The sequence below is a fragment of the Lygodium microphyllum genome, chromosome 20, assembly GCF_053477565.2.
Source record: "Lygodium microphyllum isolate KBCC chromosome 20, Lygodium_microphyllum_v1.1.10, whole genome shotgun sequence".
NCBI classification, from domain to species: domain Eukaryota; kingdom Viridiplantae; phylum Streptophyta; class Polypodiopsida; order Schizaeales; family Lygodiaceae; genus Lygodium; species Lygodium microphyllum.
This window is the reverse complement of record NC_141154.1, coordinates 97815308-97833249: the sequence shown is the minus strand read 5'-3', so window position 1 is coordinate 97833249 and position 17942 is coordinate 97815308. Positions and strand designations below refer to the sequence as shown.

The following is a 17942-nucleotide window of genomic DNA, read 5'->3' as shown; positions in this document are numbered from 1 at the left end:
TTTATTATGGAAGACAAGTTGCACATTGTAACTATGAAATTTCCAAACACCATTGTTGCTCTCTTGAGTTTAAACCTCCATAAAACCATTGCTTTTTTGCTTTTACTTAGGCCTGTTACACATTGGGCACAAGGCCCCACTTGGCCTCAAAATTGTTCCAACAGTTTATTTAGAATAGGGTGCTAGAAAGGTTGTCAAAAAGAAGCATTTGTCTTAATGGTAATAAGTGGTAGGGACTGCAAGTCTATTGGTCCCAGATTCAAGTTTTGACAATTGCTAATTCACTTTTTTGAATGTGCATGTTTGTCCTATTCCACTTGGATGATTTTTTCCCCCCTTGGACTGGGGACTACCCCTTGCCCAGACTTGTCTGTCGTGTGTGATTCACGAAACAAATCGGAAGTTGTCATGCCAGCCAAACACCCCTTCTTTTAGCATGCAAAATCGGTCATTTGGGTGTGTGTGTAAGCGGCCTTGTCTCTCACTCTGAACTCCTCCTCACACTTTCAAGTTATAGGCACAACCGAATAATACAAAGCCTTTCGCATCATCGAAAGCATTTAGTGGACTTATCAAAAATGCTGTCGTGGAAAAGAACTATTGGCTTACATTTTGAGTAGAGAGTCAGAGCCTTCAAAATGCTGCTGTTGTAGAAAATCAACCGAAGACTTTACATAACATGAGCAGAAAAGAAGCACCTGCCAGAGCCAATCAAACATGCCCGATGGCGCAAAGAAGTCGTTTCGTCCGCAGTGTGTGAGCCTGCAGGCCTCGTAGACGGAAGGCCTGTCTCCGTCCGCCTCAGTCTGATTCCACCAGAGGAGGCGAAATGGCAGGTAATGCGCTTCCGGTCTCACAAGACTATGGAGACCTCGAGGAGCTTCAGTTCTTTACATTCCAGGGCCGCGATCGGCATGGGCGAAGGATCTTGAGGATTGTCGGGAAGTTTCTCCCTGGTTCGTCTATACATACCGGATTGTTTGTCTGATTGATTCTTTCTTGTTGCCATTATTCAGTCTTATGCTTCCTCGAAAATGTGACGAATTTCGCCGTCACATTTTCAGCGATTCTCATTGCCGTTAACAGTGTCTATTGGCAAGAATCAATGCGCATTTGGATTGTGAAAACTATTTGGCAAAAGTGAGAGAGAAAGGAACAGGAGCAGAACAGACACACGATAATATGCTGAGGATTTTACCAAAAACTGAAATTTAGGGAATCATTTATCGTTAGAATTTTGGGAAAGCTTGACCGTTTAAGGAGAAGTTTTTTCAAGTCTTCCCAATGAGACTGTAAAGTCACTCAACTCTGTGCCTTTACCTTCCCAAAATAAATGATTGGGCAATTCCATGACTTCAATGCATTTCTTGGTACACTCCCACACAAGTCAAGTACCAAACTTGCATATCTAAAGGTGTATTCCGTCATCCATAACGAAGCCAACATGTCCAACTCTTCTTCATAGCTTCATTAGCCGTATTGGATTGTACATTATCTTCTTAAATTGTGAATAGGTAAATAATAGAATCACTTGTTCAATCAGCTTTATTTTCTTACTGCCCGTATCTTTGATGCATTTCATTCAAATGAACACATGGAACACTGTGTAAGCTTAGACAATGTTTCTCATATATCTCAAACAGTTACTCATTTCACTCGGATGGATGGCATTTAGCTCTTAAAGAAGGATTTTGAGGAAGCTAACTAGGACCCATTTTCCAACACACTCAATTTCTAAGTGAAGCCAAAACAACATCACACTGTCATCTTCATTTGCATTAAGTAGCAGATAGTTGTATATCTTCTCCACAGTCAAAAAAATAATGCTGAGGTATGATCTGAAGGTTGCAGAGGTGTTCACTTTGGCATTCAATTATACTAACTGTTGTGTATTCATACCTTAAAAGTGTTCTACACGACCTTTCATGAATGTCAATCAAATCCATTTGTTTAATAGTCTTCTCTGCCTGCTTTGTTGTTCAGTTTGTTGCATATTTCGTTTCTGAAAGTTTGCACTTAGCAGCTCTCATTCTTATACATGTCCTTCACTCCAAAAAATTCTGCAAACAGCTTCTTTTCCTATCCAAAGATTTTTTGCTTGCACATGTCCTTCACTCTTAAAAATTCATATAGACATGTGGAAGGAAGAGATCTGTGAATTGAAGAAGCAAATGTTTACAAAACCTTTTGGAGTAAAGGACATGTGCATGTGGATTGAAGAAGTAAACGTCTACAAAATATTTTGAAGTGAAAGACACATATAAGATGGAACCTTTTAGAAATGAAATAAACAACAAACTGGACAAGCAAATGGGGAAGAGAAATGAGATAGATGGATTAGATTGGTATCTGTCAAAAGTGTTGAGCAAGAAAAATAAAGGCCCAAGTTAGCACAAAATTATCATGCATCTGAGCCTAATTTAACTCCACAAAAACAGCCCCAAAAATAATTATTTATGAAGAAGGCATTGTTTTATTTTAGTAAGACAAATGCTTGAAGATGCCCTTTTCCAAGACTGCAGCCACATGACAGAGCATGTGTGAGACAGAAAAGTGAATGATCTATCCATTGACTATGTTTGCTATATATAGTAGAAAAACTAAAAAATTGGTTGACTAATGTGTGCCGACTGCATTAAATGCACTTGCAAAAATAGTAATGTGGCAGTCAGTCAGTCCGGAAAAAATTGTAGTCACTTTGGGGGGACTGGAAATTATTTGGTAGGGCAGCACAACTGACAAACACACCAGAACTGAGAAGAAAGACACAGTTAGAGCTCCAAATGTCCTTGTCAGACTCTAATTAGGGCTCACAACTAGGAGATGACATATTGACAAAATAAGGCTAACACGCCCTCTCAAATCTTGGGAGAGTTGAAGACCCAACAACAATCACATGTGATGAAGCATAGAAGCCTTGGGCTTAGGCTTTGTGAAGAGACCCACTGCATTGTCCGTTGTAGGATAATAGACCATTAGTAACTTGGATTCCACGATTCACTTCCGTACATAATAATATTTAACTTTTATGTGCTTTGTGCAAGCATGAAACACGGGGTTCTTAGCCAAAGCTAAGGCACTCTGGTTATCCATGCGTATCTGAGTGGGACCTGTTTGCGAAAAGCCAATGTTGGCGGAGCAAAATTACCTCCATATAGGAGTAGAACAATGGGCACGATACTTTGCCTCTGTAGAAGATAGTGCCATAATAGACTGCTTCTTACTGCTCCATGAGATAGCTCTTGATCCAAGGGAGAAAGCATAACCTGTAGTGGAGTGCAAATCCACATCACTTGCCCAATCTAAGTGACTCCATCCAAGAAGAGTGGCTCCCTCTCCACACGTGATCTTGTAGGATGGAGTCCACTAAAAAAAGTGCAGATGGTGCAAAGTGACTCTGCTATGAGTGTGAGTAGAAGTCTTCATAAAAGAAGACAACAATACCACTATAAAGGAAATATTTGGCCCAGTGTGAATAAGCTAAATTAACGAGCCAACAATACAGCTGTATCAAGTAGCATTTGGAAGGGGATCATTGGTTGTCAAAAGCTTGGACTCTAGGTGCATGGGTAAGAAATAGACCAACACTCGGCTATACCAAACTCTGAAAGTAACTCGGAGGTGTACCTGCCCTAGAATATGAAGATGCCCTATGCCATTTGATAGATCTCCAAGCCAAGGAATAAGTATAGGATCCCTAGATCTGTCATGTTGAACTCCTGTCTCAAGATCTTCCAAGTCCAATCAACCTCATACGAGTCACTCCTTGTGATGATTAAGTCATCCACATACAAGATGAGGAGCATACACTTGCTACCCACAATCTTATAATAAAGGTTGGGGTTATGATTTGATCGATGAAAGCTGCTTTGTAATAAGAATCGATCATTTCTTTGCTACTAAGCTTGAGAGCTTTGCTTGAAGCCATAGAGGGCCTTTCGTGTTGAGATGGCAATGTCAACATGTACGGACATTGATGATGGACCACCTGGTTAGATGGGTCCGCACATCTACACTTAGCACGTTAGTGGTCATTATGATGCTTACATGGGCACTAACTTATCACTTATTATATTTGGTTTATTACACTTGTCTACATCTAGCATAATTATAGCGCCAGTTGATTAGTATAGTCAATTATGCACTATTTGACTTAGTAGGCCACTTTCCTTTATGTTGTAACTTTGTGTACATTGTATTTTGTGTGAAAAAAGAAGAAGAAACTGGCAGGAAAATATTTTGGCCTTTATCTCTCTTCTTGGGTCTTAAGTGAGTTTCTTCTTGTGTGTATGGTGTGTGTTTGGCGCAACAGCTCAAATAAGCTCCCCCCACCATGCAATTCTTGACATGGTATCAGAGTGATGCCATTGAGAGAGGTTGGTTTTGAAGGTTAAAGTGAAGGAAAAGAAGCAAGGATTCGAGTATGCAAGCAATGGGTAAAAAGCTCTCCCATTCTTTTACTCTTTCTCTTGGATAGTGCATGTGGAGGCACCAAAACCAGGGTAGAGTAAAAATCTTAGATTGCTATGACATTTAGTATACGAGCAGATACAGATAGATCCCTTTAGGGCTTTGTCTCTACCTTTTTGGCAATCTGAGGCCATTTTGGGTCTCATTTTAGACCCGCAAGGTTACATACAACAGTTTTAGGGTATATTTGTAATTTTGGTTGTGTCAATTGAAAAAGTGGGTGCACAAGCTACAAATTTTGAATTTGTAAGTTTTGAGGTGTTTGTCAGGAAGCAAATACAAGTATTATTTGCTAACAGGTTGCAGATCTCTTTTATTGTTGAGTAGTCAGTGAAAAAGATTGCTTGGTGTATTGCTATGCACTTGTTGTGAAAGGTTGTAGAAGACTTGCTGTTTTATATTGATTTTGCAATAATGACAGATAACAATGGAAACCCAATCATTGAGAAGTCGGATAAGAACAACTACCCATCATGGAAGTTTCGTGTGATAAACTTCCTTATTGGAAAAGTCCTCTATGAGTTCGTTTCTAGTGAAGAAAAGGAGCTAAAGCTAAGAAATTCTATGACTGCAAAAGAATTAAAGGCGTGGAAAGAATGGAATACAAAAGACAAAAAGGTAATGTATTGGCTATGTGCAATCATTGATAACACTATGTTGGGGCATATTAGAAGTATAGAAACTTCACATGTAGCTTGGACAATCTTTGAGAATATGTTTTTTCAGTAAACACAAAGACACAGAAGATTCAACTCAATGAGTACCTTGAAGAAAGGAAATATGTTTCTAAATGAGTATGTTTTGAAGGTGAGAAGCATTGCAGATGCCTTAGCAACTATTGATGCAATGGGTGATGATGATGATTTGGTTTCATCTACTTTGGATGGCCTTAACAATGAGAAGGTTTAAAAATCATTTGTCACTTTTGTATATGTACGAAAGCCGTTTTCAGTTTTTGATGAGTTGGTCTCTCTCATGATCATTGAAGAGATCAACATGCAATGTGAATCATTTGAAAGAAGTGGTGAATATGTCTAAACATTTTACCTCAATTCAGGAAGAAAATGTGATAGATCCTTTTTAAGAGGCGATGGTATGGGACGTGTTGGTAATAATCAACAAAACAGGTGGTAAAATGCAAGTTTCAAGAGGCATGGAAACGTTAGAGACAGTGGAAGCTTTAGAGAAAAGGTGGATGATACAATAGAGATTCTAGTAATTCTAGTATTGTTTATGATTATTGTGGCAAAACATGTCATATTGTGGGCCATTGTTATGCTAAGAAGGATGATATTTGCAATGGTAAATTGCAGCAAGAAAACTATGTATTGTCTTCGTGACAGAATGAAGATAAAAATGAGTGTCTGTTTGTTATGCAATATATGATGAATGCTGTTATAGGAAAGGGGATACATGATGATGTATGGTATGTTGATTCAAGTGCATCTAATCATATGACCAGCCATGCGGAATGGTTTGGATAGATGTAGGATTTACAAAATCCAGGTTATATGTAGACGGGTGATTATTCATGCGACCGAATTTCACGCATTAGAAAAGTTTCATTATCCTTGTATGATGATTAGTATTTGTTGGCCAGATGGTAGAGCAAGGGCTGTAGGTTTGATTTAATGCAAAAGGTTGTTTTGTGGAAGACTTTAATGATAAGTATAAGTTGGTCGCAAAAGGAAGTAGAGTTGGCCGCATGTTCACTTTAGATGCTAGAATTCCTGCTATGAATGTTGTTATGTATGCTAAAGGCAAAGGAGTGGTTGTTTGCAGACATTAAAACATGGCACAAACATATTGGATATGCAAATGTGCAAAGGTTGAAATTAATGCAGTGAAAGGGTTGATTATAAAATTGCTTACTTTTAGAGTTTTAGAATTTCATAAAGTATGTGAAGCATGTTAATTTGGTAATAGACAAGATAACCTTTTTCACATGACAGAGATGTGAGCATGAATATACTTGATGTTATGCATACAGATGTTTGGGAGTCTACACAGAATATATCTCTTGGTGACAACACATATTTTGTCACATTTATTGATGATTGTTCAAGAAAGCTGTGGGTGTATTTCATGAAGGAAAAGAGTGATGTATTTGAGCACTTCAAAACTTTCAAGATTGCTGTTGAAACAGAAACATGCTTGAAAGTTAAGTGTTAAAGGTCAAATAGAGGGGGAGAGTATCTCTCTAATGAGTTCAGTGACTTTTTGAGGTTTCATGAGATAAAGAGACAGTTTACTTGTAGGTATATTTCATGGCAAAATGGGATTGTAGAATAGAAAAGTAGATATATTATAGAAATTGCACGGGCGTTGATGGTTGAAAAGAATTTGCTAAAACATTTTTAGTTTGAAGTTGTTCATATTGTTATCTATATTATGAATAGAATTTCCATAGTTGTAGCTCATGGAATGATTCCCGAAGAATACTTTACATACAAGAAGCTCGATGTGTCACACGTAAAAGTGTTTGGTTATATTGCATATATTCATATTCATGTGCTAAATGAGCTGCAAAAGAAGCTTGATTCAAAGATTGATAAATGTATTTTTATTGAACACTCTTTAGAGCAGAAAGGATATTGTTGTTATAACTAGGGTTGTCCACGTTTGATTGACGGGTTAACTTGTCTGACCCGTCTAATCTTGTCCATTCCCTCTGGACCTGTCCAACTCGTTTCCTACCCTAATTGCGTGCGTGGCCTCATATACCATGTTCATAAAAGTGACCATTTTTCCTTCTTTCTTTTCTTTCTTTTCTTCATTTTTATTCTTTTCCTTCTTCTTTTTCTCTTCTCTATTCTTTTCTTTCTCTCTCATCTTTCCTTTCTTTCTCTCACACAGACTTAAGAGAAAAGTTTAAACTAACAAGTTTAAAATCTCTCTTCTTTTCTCTCCCTCTCTCATGATTCATTTCTCTCTCTTTCTCTCTCTCATATACACACAATTGCAACCATCCTCTCCCGTAGGCTACCATTCAAATTTCAAATTTAAAATTTAAAATTCTCTCTCTTTTCTTTCTCTCTCTCTTTCCTTCCAACCTAAACCCTAAATCACTCCCTCTTTTTATAAAAATATCCCCCCCTTCATCTCATTCATCCTTTCAAGTTTTCCACCCCTCCTTCTTTCAAGCTCTCCGTCCCTCTCTCAAGCTCTCTCCTTTCTTAACTTCTCAACCCTTCCAACTTCCTCCTCCATCAAGCTCTAGCCTATCTCTACTCCCTTTAGCTCTCTACTCCTTCAACTTCTCTACCCTTTCAACTCCTTTTTTCAATCATCTTACCCTCAACCATCCTCTCTTCATGAGGCCTTTTGCTTGCATTGTGCCTACTTCGAACGAGTGAAAGAGAAATCCAACACTTGCAAGTGACAATGAAAGTATTGCTCAAAGCTCCAAATCTCATCCGTCACTTGTCTTCTCATTTGTCTTTGCAAATTAGGAGGGGAGGCTGCACCATGCCCCTATATTTCCGATGATATTTGTGAAGATTGTTGTTGGAAATACTTGCCATTAAAGCGACACAAAGGCCTTTCAAGGGCAAGAGAGGAGATGGTCTCTCTCGATCATGAGGCCTTGGATGTGGAAAAAGATGCCTCTTCAACCATCTCGGTTTCCTTTGTTGGAGGAGTTTTTTCTATCTTGTCTAGAAAAAGCCATTTGAGTGGTGCGAGGCAAAGGCAAGGGAAAATAGAGATTGCATGCACTATAATTGAGTGCAATCTTTCTTTGCATATTCTCAAAATGGATTGATGGAAGCGGATGGTGAAAGGTGTTGCCGCTATTAGTCCATGTGAGGGACGGTATGGTGTTACATACAATGATATGTGTACCAAGAAACTCGATGGGGAGAGAGAGGATTGATAAGTCTCTTGAGCTCGTGTGTGCTGGTTGGGCAAAGTATGGATACTCTATTCTATTCGATGGATGAAGTGACTACAAAAAAGAGGGATTATCAACATCCTCATCTCTTGCCCGCTTGGCATATACTTTGTACGAGCGGTGGATGCGGATACAAGGGAAAGTAGAACCACGGGCTTGTTCATGTATTGGCACATATGACAAGCCATCATTGAGGTAATGCTTCTAAATCCATTACTTTGTAATCTCTATTTTCTTTTAACTTCTCAAATTTATTCTAACTTTATCATGTGTAATCTTATAGGTTAGGCGGCAAAATGTTGTGCAAGTTCTTACGTACAATGCCTCGAATTGTATATCTATGGGGTGAAAATTGAAAGCCGAGTTTTCGTCCATAGTATAGTATGTCATGTGCTACACATTGTCTAGATCATCTTATGGAGGATATAGGTAGTTGGAGTTGGTGACAAGGATTGTTAACGATGCTTGCACAACTGTTGGCTTTGTCAACTTCAAGGTCCGAGTTTTTGCGATTTGTCGCTCATACTTGGATTTGGAGTTGAAAAAGCCTTTCAAAGTCTTGATTTACGGCCATGCGGCTTCTCCTCAAGCGTCTCTATGACGTTTGCAATAAGCTACAAAAATTGGTCGTTTCATATGAATTCAAGGAGTGGCTTAAAGGGGAGTCCACATCAAGCTCACATCAAGCCAAGTGGAAGGAAAGACCGTTCAAAGGCTTTACTTAAAGGAGGAATTTTGGATGGACGTGAGAGACATTGTCATTGTCGTTATTCCCATCGCTTCGCATGTTGGACATGGAGGGGTTTATTATTGGCCTCCTCTATCATCTTATGCGGATGCAATGGAGGAGATACAATCATTGACCATCTTGGATGGGGAGGCCTCTTTTTTGTGGTATTCTTTTTATTTTTTTTTCTCAAAAAATGATTCATGATTCTTTTTAGTTTTAGAATTTATAATTCACATTGTCTTACTCTTTTTCTTTTTAAATTTCCCCTCTAAATCTCTATCCTCTTACACCTATTGTAGTGACATGTTGGATACTACCCCTAAAAGAGATGATATTCTCTTTTTGACGAAGAAGAAATGGGAGTGGATGAAGTGACCCATTCATGGCTTCATAGCACTCTCACATCCCACTTTCAAAAAACCCTCTCTCTTCATGGATGCCAATGTCCTTGTTGAGACTGCGATGCCTTTCTTCTAAAGGCTTTGGTGGAAAAACACCATGGTGCCTTCCTCTAAGAGGTCATTAATTATAGCGATCAAAGGGGCACTGCTTTTGCATCTACCATTTGTTGGAAGCGGGAATCATTGGTGAAACTTCTTTTTTGATGGGAGTAATGTGGCTACCAATTGCCCCATCTCTAAAAAGTGGCCTTACAAATTTTTGTCTAGGTTTAAAAATCTATTTTCTTTTTTCATTTGATTCTAGTTACAACTTGTAAGTTTAAAATTTAAACTTATTTTCTCTTTACATGGTTTAAATCTCTTCTCTTTTTTCATTTGATTACTTATAAGTTTGAAGTTTAAACTTATTTTCTTTTTAGATGGTTTAGGATTGTTCGTTAGGTGCATATGAGAGGAATCGGTTTGCCTATTCCCTTATGCACACTAAAATTTGTAATAAGCTTAGCATGTGGCAATTGAAGCGACTAATTTATTGTTGCTCCAATTTCAGCATGCTACGTAATATGCATGAGATATCTATGGCAAGACATGTATCGTATACCTAATTTTTATATTTTTTAGTTCATAAATTTATTCATAAATTATGAAATATATTTAGAGATGTTTTATTTGTTTAATCTAGTTGTACCATAGCTTCTATCCCAATAGATGGAAAGTTTATTGGGTGCTTCTACTATGGCAAGAATGGTCATCCCACCGAAGACTATTGACTTCAACCTTTGCTCCCCATGCCGTCGGAGCACACGTGTCTATCCCTAGGGACTCTTTGTGCCACATCTCCCTTTTGGGCTACAAAGATTGTTCTGCATTGGCTATCAGAGTATTACGCTCAAGGCAATAAGATGCATTTGATGCGACCTCTTGGAGACCAGTATGCTATGGAGGTTTCCCCCATCTTTTTTTGGGTCCAATGGCTTCTACGGCCATAGCCTGCGGTTTTGCAATCCGCTCCATTGAGAGACGGTGATTCAACAACCCCAAAAATGTTTATTTAATGTAAAGACCCCTAAAATGGGGAGTGTTTCGAGAGAGAGAAAACGAGGAGAGGTTCTAGATTGCTGAGGACTGAAACTTTCTATAGATAGACATGCTACCCTCCATTCAGCGTCAATCTCGTTTTAGCAAGTTTTAGGTGCTCTAGCTTCATTGCCTACACCTTGTTTGCGGAGGATATCTTAGCCAAGGCTGCCTGACATTGTCTCTATTCATTCGACACTTGTTTCCAGCCTCCAATCGGGCAGTCTACATTGATTTTTGCTTTGTTTGCTGATCAGCCACATCGTCTACAGCTGGCAGAATCGAACCAATCCAGTAGGGCTGCATGATCCATTGTTGTTTCCTCACGGGGATCCTTGACGGGACAGGGTATAGGTAGGGTAACATAGGGTAATAAGCTTTCACAAATCGAAGGTGTCAAGTATGCATTCCACCTTACAAGACCAAAGCGACTAGTTGGAACCATCTAGCCAATCCTCTTTGGATGAAGAAGGGAGAACAAACAACTGGATAGGTGGTGCCATGTTAGGCAATTTAAAGCTAGCAGAACGGGCTCTATGGGGAACATGGAGGGAGGGGGGAGGAGAAGAAGAAGATTGCTCTGAACATTGAGAATGTATAAAAAGTCTCCGTGGCCTTCGATAATCACGCTACCATTTGGAGAAGTGAAAGGAGATCTCCTTGTTGAATCATCAAAGCCTGTATATTAGGATTAGACATCTTGGTATAACTTGCAAACACACAAAGGTTGCTGCATTTTGTTGTAGGAGAGTTCGAATGGAGGGAAAGTTAGCAACACCTACAAGAAGAGAGTTATGGATGTCCTGCTTTTGTCGAATGTCATCTCGAAAACTCAAAACATTTGTGCTTACAACAGCGAACAGTGGACCGAAATTTGAGTTTTCAGCAAGAGTGTGGTCTCATCTTTGACCGGAAATCGTCGTTAAGTAGGGGATGATACTATGTGAGAGTGTACAATGGAAGAGAATCGTGAATATGGAGATATGATCTGCACTAAATAAAGATGAAAGTTGAATACAATGGGTATTGATCACTCTCTACATGTAGTTGAAGGCATCGGTGAGGGCACTAGATCAGGTTGAATAATGATGACAACATTTTCAATGGTGACAGAGATGTTGAGAAACCACTTCTTCAGTTTTCACACTTCATTTAGGGTTTTGCAATGATAGCCCCAAAAAGGGCTGGTGTCCACATTTTGGCCACTTTTTCAGTGGGTGCCCACACACTGGTGCACTACCCTAGACAACTTATGCCTATAAATAGGTAGTTACTTCATTCATTCACTACTACCTTCTTCGGTCACCACCCCCACTTTAGTCATTATTTACCCCTCTTTTACGTCACTTCAACACTCTTCCCTCTTCACTCCATTGCTGCCCATACCCCTACGGGAGGACATTGCACTTTGTGGTCACCCTTTTGTCTCTTCTTCAGGCACCCTGTTTCCATCACCCTATAAGTTGCGTTTGGAGGTTTTCATTCTTGTTGGCGTCATCTTCAGATTGCTGGCGACATTATTCTTCACTTGGCGTCACTCCTACGGACTGTTGGCGTCATCTCCAGTGTTGTCCACATCTACATTTTCAGCCTAGATTTTCTCTCTCCTGCCTAGTATCAGCTCACACATCATTGGCATCATTTTTCAGGGCTCAAACACTTGCGTTTGCAACTCATCATTCCTAGACATCTATGTTTCTAGCTCCTAGGCTTCTGACGCCATCTTCCATTTGGCGTTTTGCTACCTAGCCATCTCCCTAGCATTTGAGGATTGTGGTTTGCTCCCTCGATAGCTGATGATGATCTTCTTCATCCTTGATGGTATCAAAGGATTGTGGTTCGCTTCCTTGACAATCGTCCTTTACCTACTAGTGATTTCTTCAATAGCTTATTGTGCGGAGGATTGCGTTTTACTCCATTCATTGTGCAGGTTCCAACATATGTTGCCACCCGATTCAAATAAGACAATGCAATCATCTTCTAAGCTTCGGCTCCGTTGTATCAACTTTTCTTGTCATTGTATGATGCAGTGTTTCATCATTGTATTTCTGTGTTTCTAAGTTTCTCTTCTCTCTTAGTGTTTGCCGTATACACAATGTGTTTCTCCCCGCAAACCTTGCTATCTCTCTAGTCTCTTTCTCATTTTTTTTGACATGGTATCAGAGCGAGAGGCGTTGAGTGAGCCACAAAGTTCCTCTACATTAGAGAAGGCAAAGACAGGTTGTGGACTTCATATCATCTACTGATTTTCCCCTATATTTCCGTTGCATCACCAAGAGACAGAAATATCCTTCTCTTTCTCTCCCACCCACCCTCCCTTTTATAGGTTGACACTTCGGTGCTATGAATTCTCCACAGGATGATGGATAGACCATTGGGTGCTTCTCTTCCGGCATCATTGGAATCTCCACCGATGCTTGCCGACATGGACCTTTCCTCTCTACATTGCCGGAGTATATACGTCTACCCCCAAGTACTCGTTGTGCCACCTCTCTCTTTTGGGCCACAACAAAGAGACCAAAGAGACAGTATGGTTTGTGGGGAGAAACAAAGAGTGTGTATGGCAAACATCGAGAGAGAAGAGAAACTCAAAAACACAAGAACACGATGATGATGCACTGAATCATGCTATGAGAAGAAAAACCGATACATAGGTCGAAGCTCAAAAGATAACTGCATTGTCTTGTTAGGCAACAACACCTGTGGGAATCTACACAATGAAGGGAGCAAAAGCAGTCCTTTGTGCAACGATCTATTGAAGTAATCATTGGTAGGTGAAGGACAACTGTCGAGGAAGCGAGCTGCAATCCTCTGATGCCATCAGGAATGAAGAAGAAGATCGCCACCTTCTTTAGTCACTACCTCCTTTTTATCCACCATCATTCTCCACCTAGCATCACTCCTACATGCTGTTGGCATCATCTGCACTACTATCCGCATTTGCATTTTCAACTTGGATCTTCTCTCTCTTGCATGGTGTTAGCTTACACATCATTGGTGTGATTTTTCAGGGCTCAAACACTTATGTTTACAGCTCATCATTGCTAGACACTTATATTTGCCGCTCCCAGGATTCTAGCGTCATCTTTCATTTGGCGTTTTGCTGCTTGGTCATCTCCTTGGCATTTGAGGACTGTGGTTTGCTCCCTCTTCTTCATCCCTGACGGCATTAGAAAACCGTGGTTCACTCCCTCGACAACTTTCCTTTGCCTACCAGTGATTACTTCAATAGCTCATTACCTAGAGGACTGCGTTTCGCTCCCTTCATTGTGCCATGTTAAAAAAATGACAAAGAGGCCGAAGAGACAATAGGGTTTGCAAGGAGAAACACAAAGTGTGTATGGCAAACACTTAGAGAGAAGAGAAACTCAGAAACACAAGAATACAATGATGATGCACTGAATCATGCTGTGAGAAGAAAAGCTAATACAGCAGAGCCGAAGCTTAGAAGGTGACTGCACTGTCTTGTTTGTAATCATTGGAAGGTGAAGGACAGCTATTGAGGGAGTTAATTGCAGTCCTCTAATGTTGTTGGAGATGTGGAAGATGATTACTAGCTGTCGAGGGAGTGAACTGTAGTCTTCTGATGCCGAGGAGTGACTTGGGCAGCGAAACGTAAATCCCAGAGTATCAGAGTTGTCAAACGTAGAGAGAGCAGCCCAGATATTGACACCATGTGGATAATGATGACGCTAAATGATGGAGGATGAGCCGGGCTGCAAAATCGCAGGTCGTCCTAGCAGCCTCTTTGATAGAGGAGTGATGCCAGGTGATGGAGGAGGAGCCGGGTTGCAAAAAAGTAGGTCCCAACAGCCCCCTGATAGATGAGTGACTCCAAGTGATGGAGGAGGAGCTAGGCTGCAAAAACGAAGGTCCCAACAGCCCTTTTGATAGACGAATTATGAAATCACTGACGCTTGATGATTTAGAATGCCTCTCGAGGCTAGGATGCTATCGGCAAGCTAGAGATGATGACTCCTAGCAAGGAGAAGACCTCCAAACTGAAAAACGCAGGTGAAAGTGGAGCCTGAAGGAGAAGGGTGCTAACGCTAAGCAGATGATGGTGACTCTAGGTGGAAGATGCTCCAAATGCAAGGTTTGATGTTGGAATAGGGTGCCTAAAGTAGAAGAGGAAGGGTGAAGGCAGCTACAAGCCACGAATTGCAATGTCCTCCTGAAGGGGTGTGAGGGCACTAGAAGGGGCCGGTGAGAGAAGGGAAGTGGTGGTGGTGTCCAAAGAAGGTAGTGAAGAATGACTAAAGCAACTGGTAGTGACTCAAGCTGTCTAGGGTGATGCACCATTGTGTGGGGGCGTCCATTGAAAAAGTGGCCAAAACGTGGATACAACCCTTTTTGGGACTATCAGTGCGAAACCTCAATGAAGTGTGTAAATTGAAGAAGTGGTTTCTCAACATAAGTATGAGCTTCAAAGATCTCAAGATAAGCAAAAGAGGGCAGCTGATTATCATAAGCCTGCTTTGCACTTTGCAGAGGGTGATTATGTATAATTGCATTTTGAAAAGACACAGCTGAAAAAGATGAAGGGCAAAGAGTGATTGTATTCAAAGCTGTCTATGAGATGCTATGGATCATTTCAAGTGTTGGAGGGGATCATTGATGTATGCTATAGGCTGAAATTGCCTCCACATTGACATATACAGAATGCCTTTCATGTGAGCTTGCTTAGGCCTTTTCATGGTGGTGTGCCAGAGGATGTATCTGCTGAAATTAAGCTTGAGGTTGAAGAGCTTGATGAAATACTAGTATCAAAGCAAATTTGGGCACACAAAGAGTGGAAGATCAGGAGTAAGGTTTCCAGGAGGTACTTGGTGAAGTTTCACAATTATTCACCAATGGATGCCAGATTGGATGGAGGAGGATGACTTGGGAGACCATCCTCAGTTGTTGTAGCTTTACCTTGATGCTTTCCAATAAGAGCCGACTTTAGTTTGGGCTCAATCAGATTCAGTAGAGCCCTGGTTTAGAGTATTACCTAATGCTCCTGAAGGAACTAGCACCTTCGCTCCTCAGTGATGGACAGCTCTAGATGTAGTGGATCTTGGATGTATTTAGCATACATTTAGGGTACTGTAGTTGATAGTACGTTTACCAAGAGAATACTATTCAGTGTACTAGTCACTATATTTGGTATACAGATGAGTATGGTTTTCATTGCAGCTCTGAAATTGTACATTTGCATTGGCACAATTAGAGCTCCAAATATTTGTGTTGGACTTTGGACTTATAACTAGGAGATGATAAATTGACAAAATAAGGTAGGCTAACATATGTATGGAGTTTTCCAATACAAACTCATCATCGGTGAATGGTGTTGTGGGGTGAAGAATCGTGCTTGAGCACCAACAATTATCCGATATCCTTTGGGATGAAGTAATTTCTACAACGGTTTATATATGCAATAGGTTTCTGATTGTTGCCTTGTATAATATCACTCCATATGAAGCTTTTTTTGGATGAAAGCCATATGTTGCTCATTTTGCATCTTTGGATGCAATGCCTATGTACATGTCAACAAGAAAAAGAGGGGGAAGCTCGATGCAAAGTCCAAGCAGCATGTGTTTATTGGTCACAATAAGATAACCAAAGGATATAGACTGTATTATCTTGATTTCTGTAGAGTGGTGATGAGCTAACATGTTGTTTTTTATGAGACCCTTACCTCTTCTTCAAACACCCTCTCTGATGGTGCACTAGCAAGTGCATTCTAAGCTACTCCACTTCCACCCCACTCTTGGTACTGCCCCTTTTTTCTATGCTACCTCTGTGCATCCCTCGTTCTGGCCCTCCATGAGCCATGTTGTTAGGCGGGCCTCTAAGACCTACTAGTATTGAGCAGCTTGGGTGGGCGGCCGCTTCATCACATCCAATGGGAGATGCCACTATTGTGTGGTGTGGCGAGAGTATTGAGGTGAGGGGATTGTGTACTAGAATCAAGTTGATGTCCACCACGCATCTGGCCCATTGATATAAAAGCAACTCTAACCTTGCATCTCCTTGCTACTGGGATATATGCTTTGTCATTTGGTCATGGATGACCTTTTTCACTCGAGCCTTAAACCATCCACCAAAGTGGGTAATCTAGAGAAATGAATGATTCAACCTAGCCAAAGGAGTCTATAAATGTATCTTGCCATTTTGAGGCTCACTAATCATAAAGACTTCCACTTCCAATGGATGTGCAAACTCTCCATGACTTGCCACCTCATGTACGACCAAGGCCCACACCAATAGAACTCATGCAGAAGGAGCTAGACATGGCATAATGATAGGAAACGGCCGGAACGGCCCCCCGGCACGTGGAATCGCCGTCCCCGCAATGTATCCGTCATGGACCGCGTTCCCAAATGATGGAACGTTCCCTATCCCGTTTCAGACAGAACTGCGTTCCCTGTCTGAAACGGGACAGGGAATGCCACGTGGCAGGCGAAACTTACCTGCGCCCGGTCGCCCGCATTCTGCATCCGCTTGCGCTTCGTGTTCTACTCCCGCCCGGCGCCCAGACTCCCGCCTGCATCCTGCTCTTCGCGTTCTACTCCCGCCTCATCCTGCTCCCGGGATCCGCCTGCATCCTGCCCCCAGCGGCCAGCGGCCCAGCCACCTTCATTCTCTTCCTTCTTCTTCTTTCTTCTCTTCCTTCTCTTCCCTCTCTTCCTTCTTATTCTTTCTCTTCTTTCTCTTCTTTCTCCTCCCACCTCCAACCTCTTCCTTCTCTTTCTTATTCTTCTTTCTCTTCTTTCTCTTTCTTCTCTTCCTTCTGTTCTTTCTTCTACCTTCTCTTCTTTTCTCCCTTCTCTTCTTCCTTCTTCCTTGAACCTTCTTCCTTCTCTTCCTTCTTCTCCTCTTCTCTTGAGTCTTCCCTTCTCTCTCGACTCTTGAGTGAGTCTTGACTCTCGAGCCTTCTCCCTTCTCTCGAGCCTTCAATTTCCAGCCTTCAATTTTTCCTTCTCTCGACTCTTGAATCTTCAATTTTCAGCCTGAAATCATAAATGGCTTCATCTTCCCGCCCCGCTCGTCGGGTTGGTGGTCGAGAAAGAAGGTCTAATGATTGGTCATGGTGGGAAGAAGTAAATGTTGACCGCCCTTTGAGTGGTGGAGGATCTTGACCATGGACTTGCAAGCTTTGCCCATACAAGAGAACTAGTGGAGCAAACAAGGTAATCCATTGAGCCGAGCATTTGTATTTCAAATCTTTTTGATTTTTTTCCAAGTTCCTTAAATATTAGAATATGGACTACCAATTGCCACTTGTTCCATTTTAATATTTATGTATAATCAGGTCCGAGCTCATCTCCTACATGAGCCAAATTCAGAGGTGCAGTTTTGTCCAAATGTGACCTTGGAGAAGCAAAGC

General features: G+C 41.0%; 1 protein-coding gene across 1 annotated transcript in view; it reads left to right on the top strand.

Moving 5' to 3' along the window:
* Window positions 1-655: 655 nt before the first annotated feature.
* LOC148019155 (uncharacterized) overlaps window positions 656-17942 on the top strand; it is a 53376-nt gene continuing 36089 nt past the window's right edge. The window contains exon 1 of the mRNA XM_087660679.1: window positions 656-956. Within this exon, the coding sequence (XP_087516805.1) occupies window positions 830-956 (127 nt within the window). The 5' untranslated portion in view covers window positions 656-829. The remainder of the gene's footprint in view (window positions 957-17942) is intronic.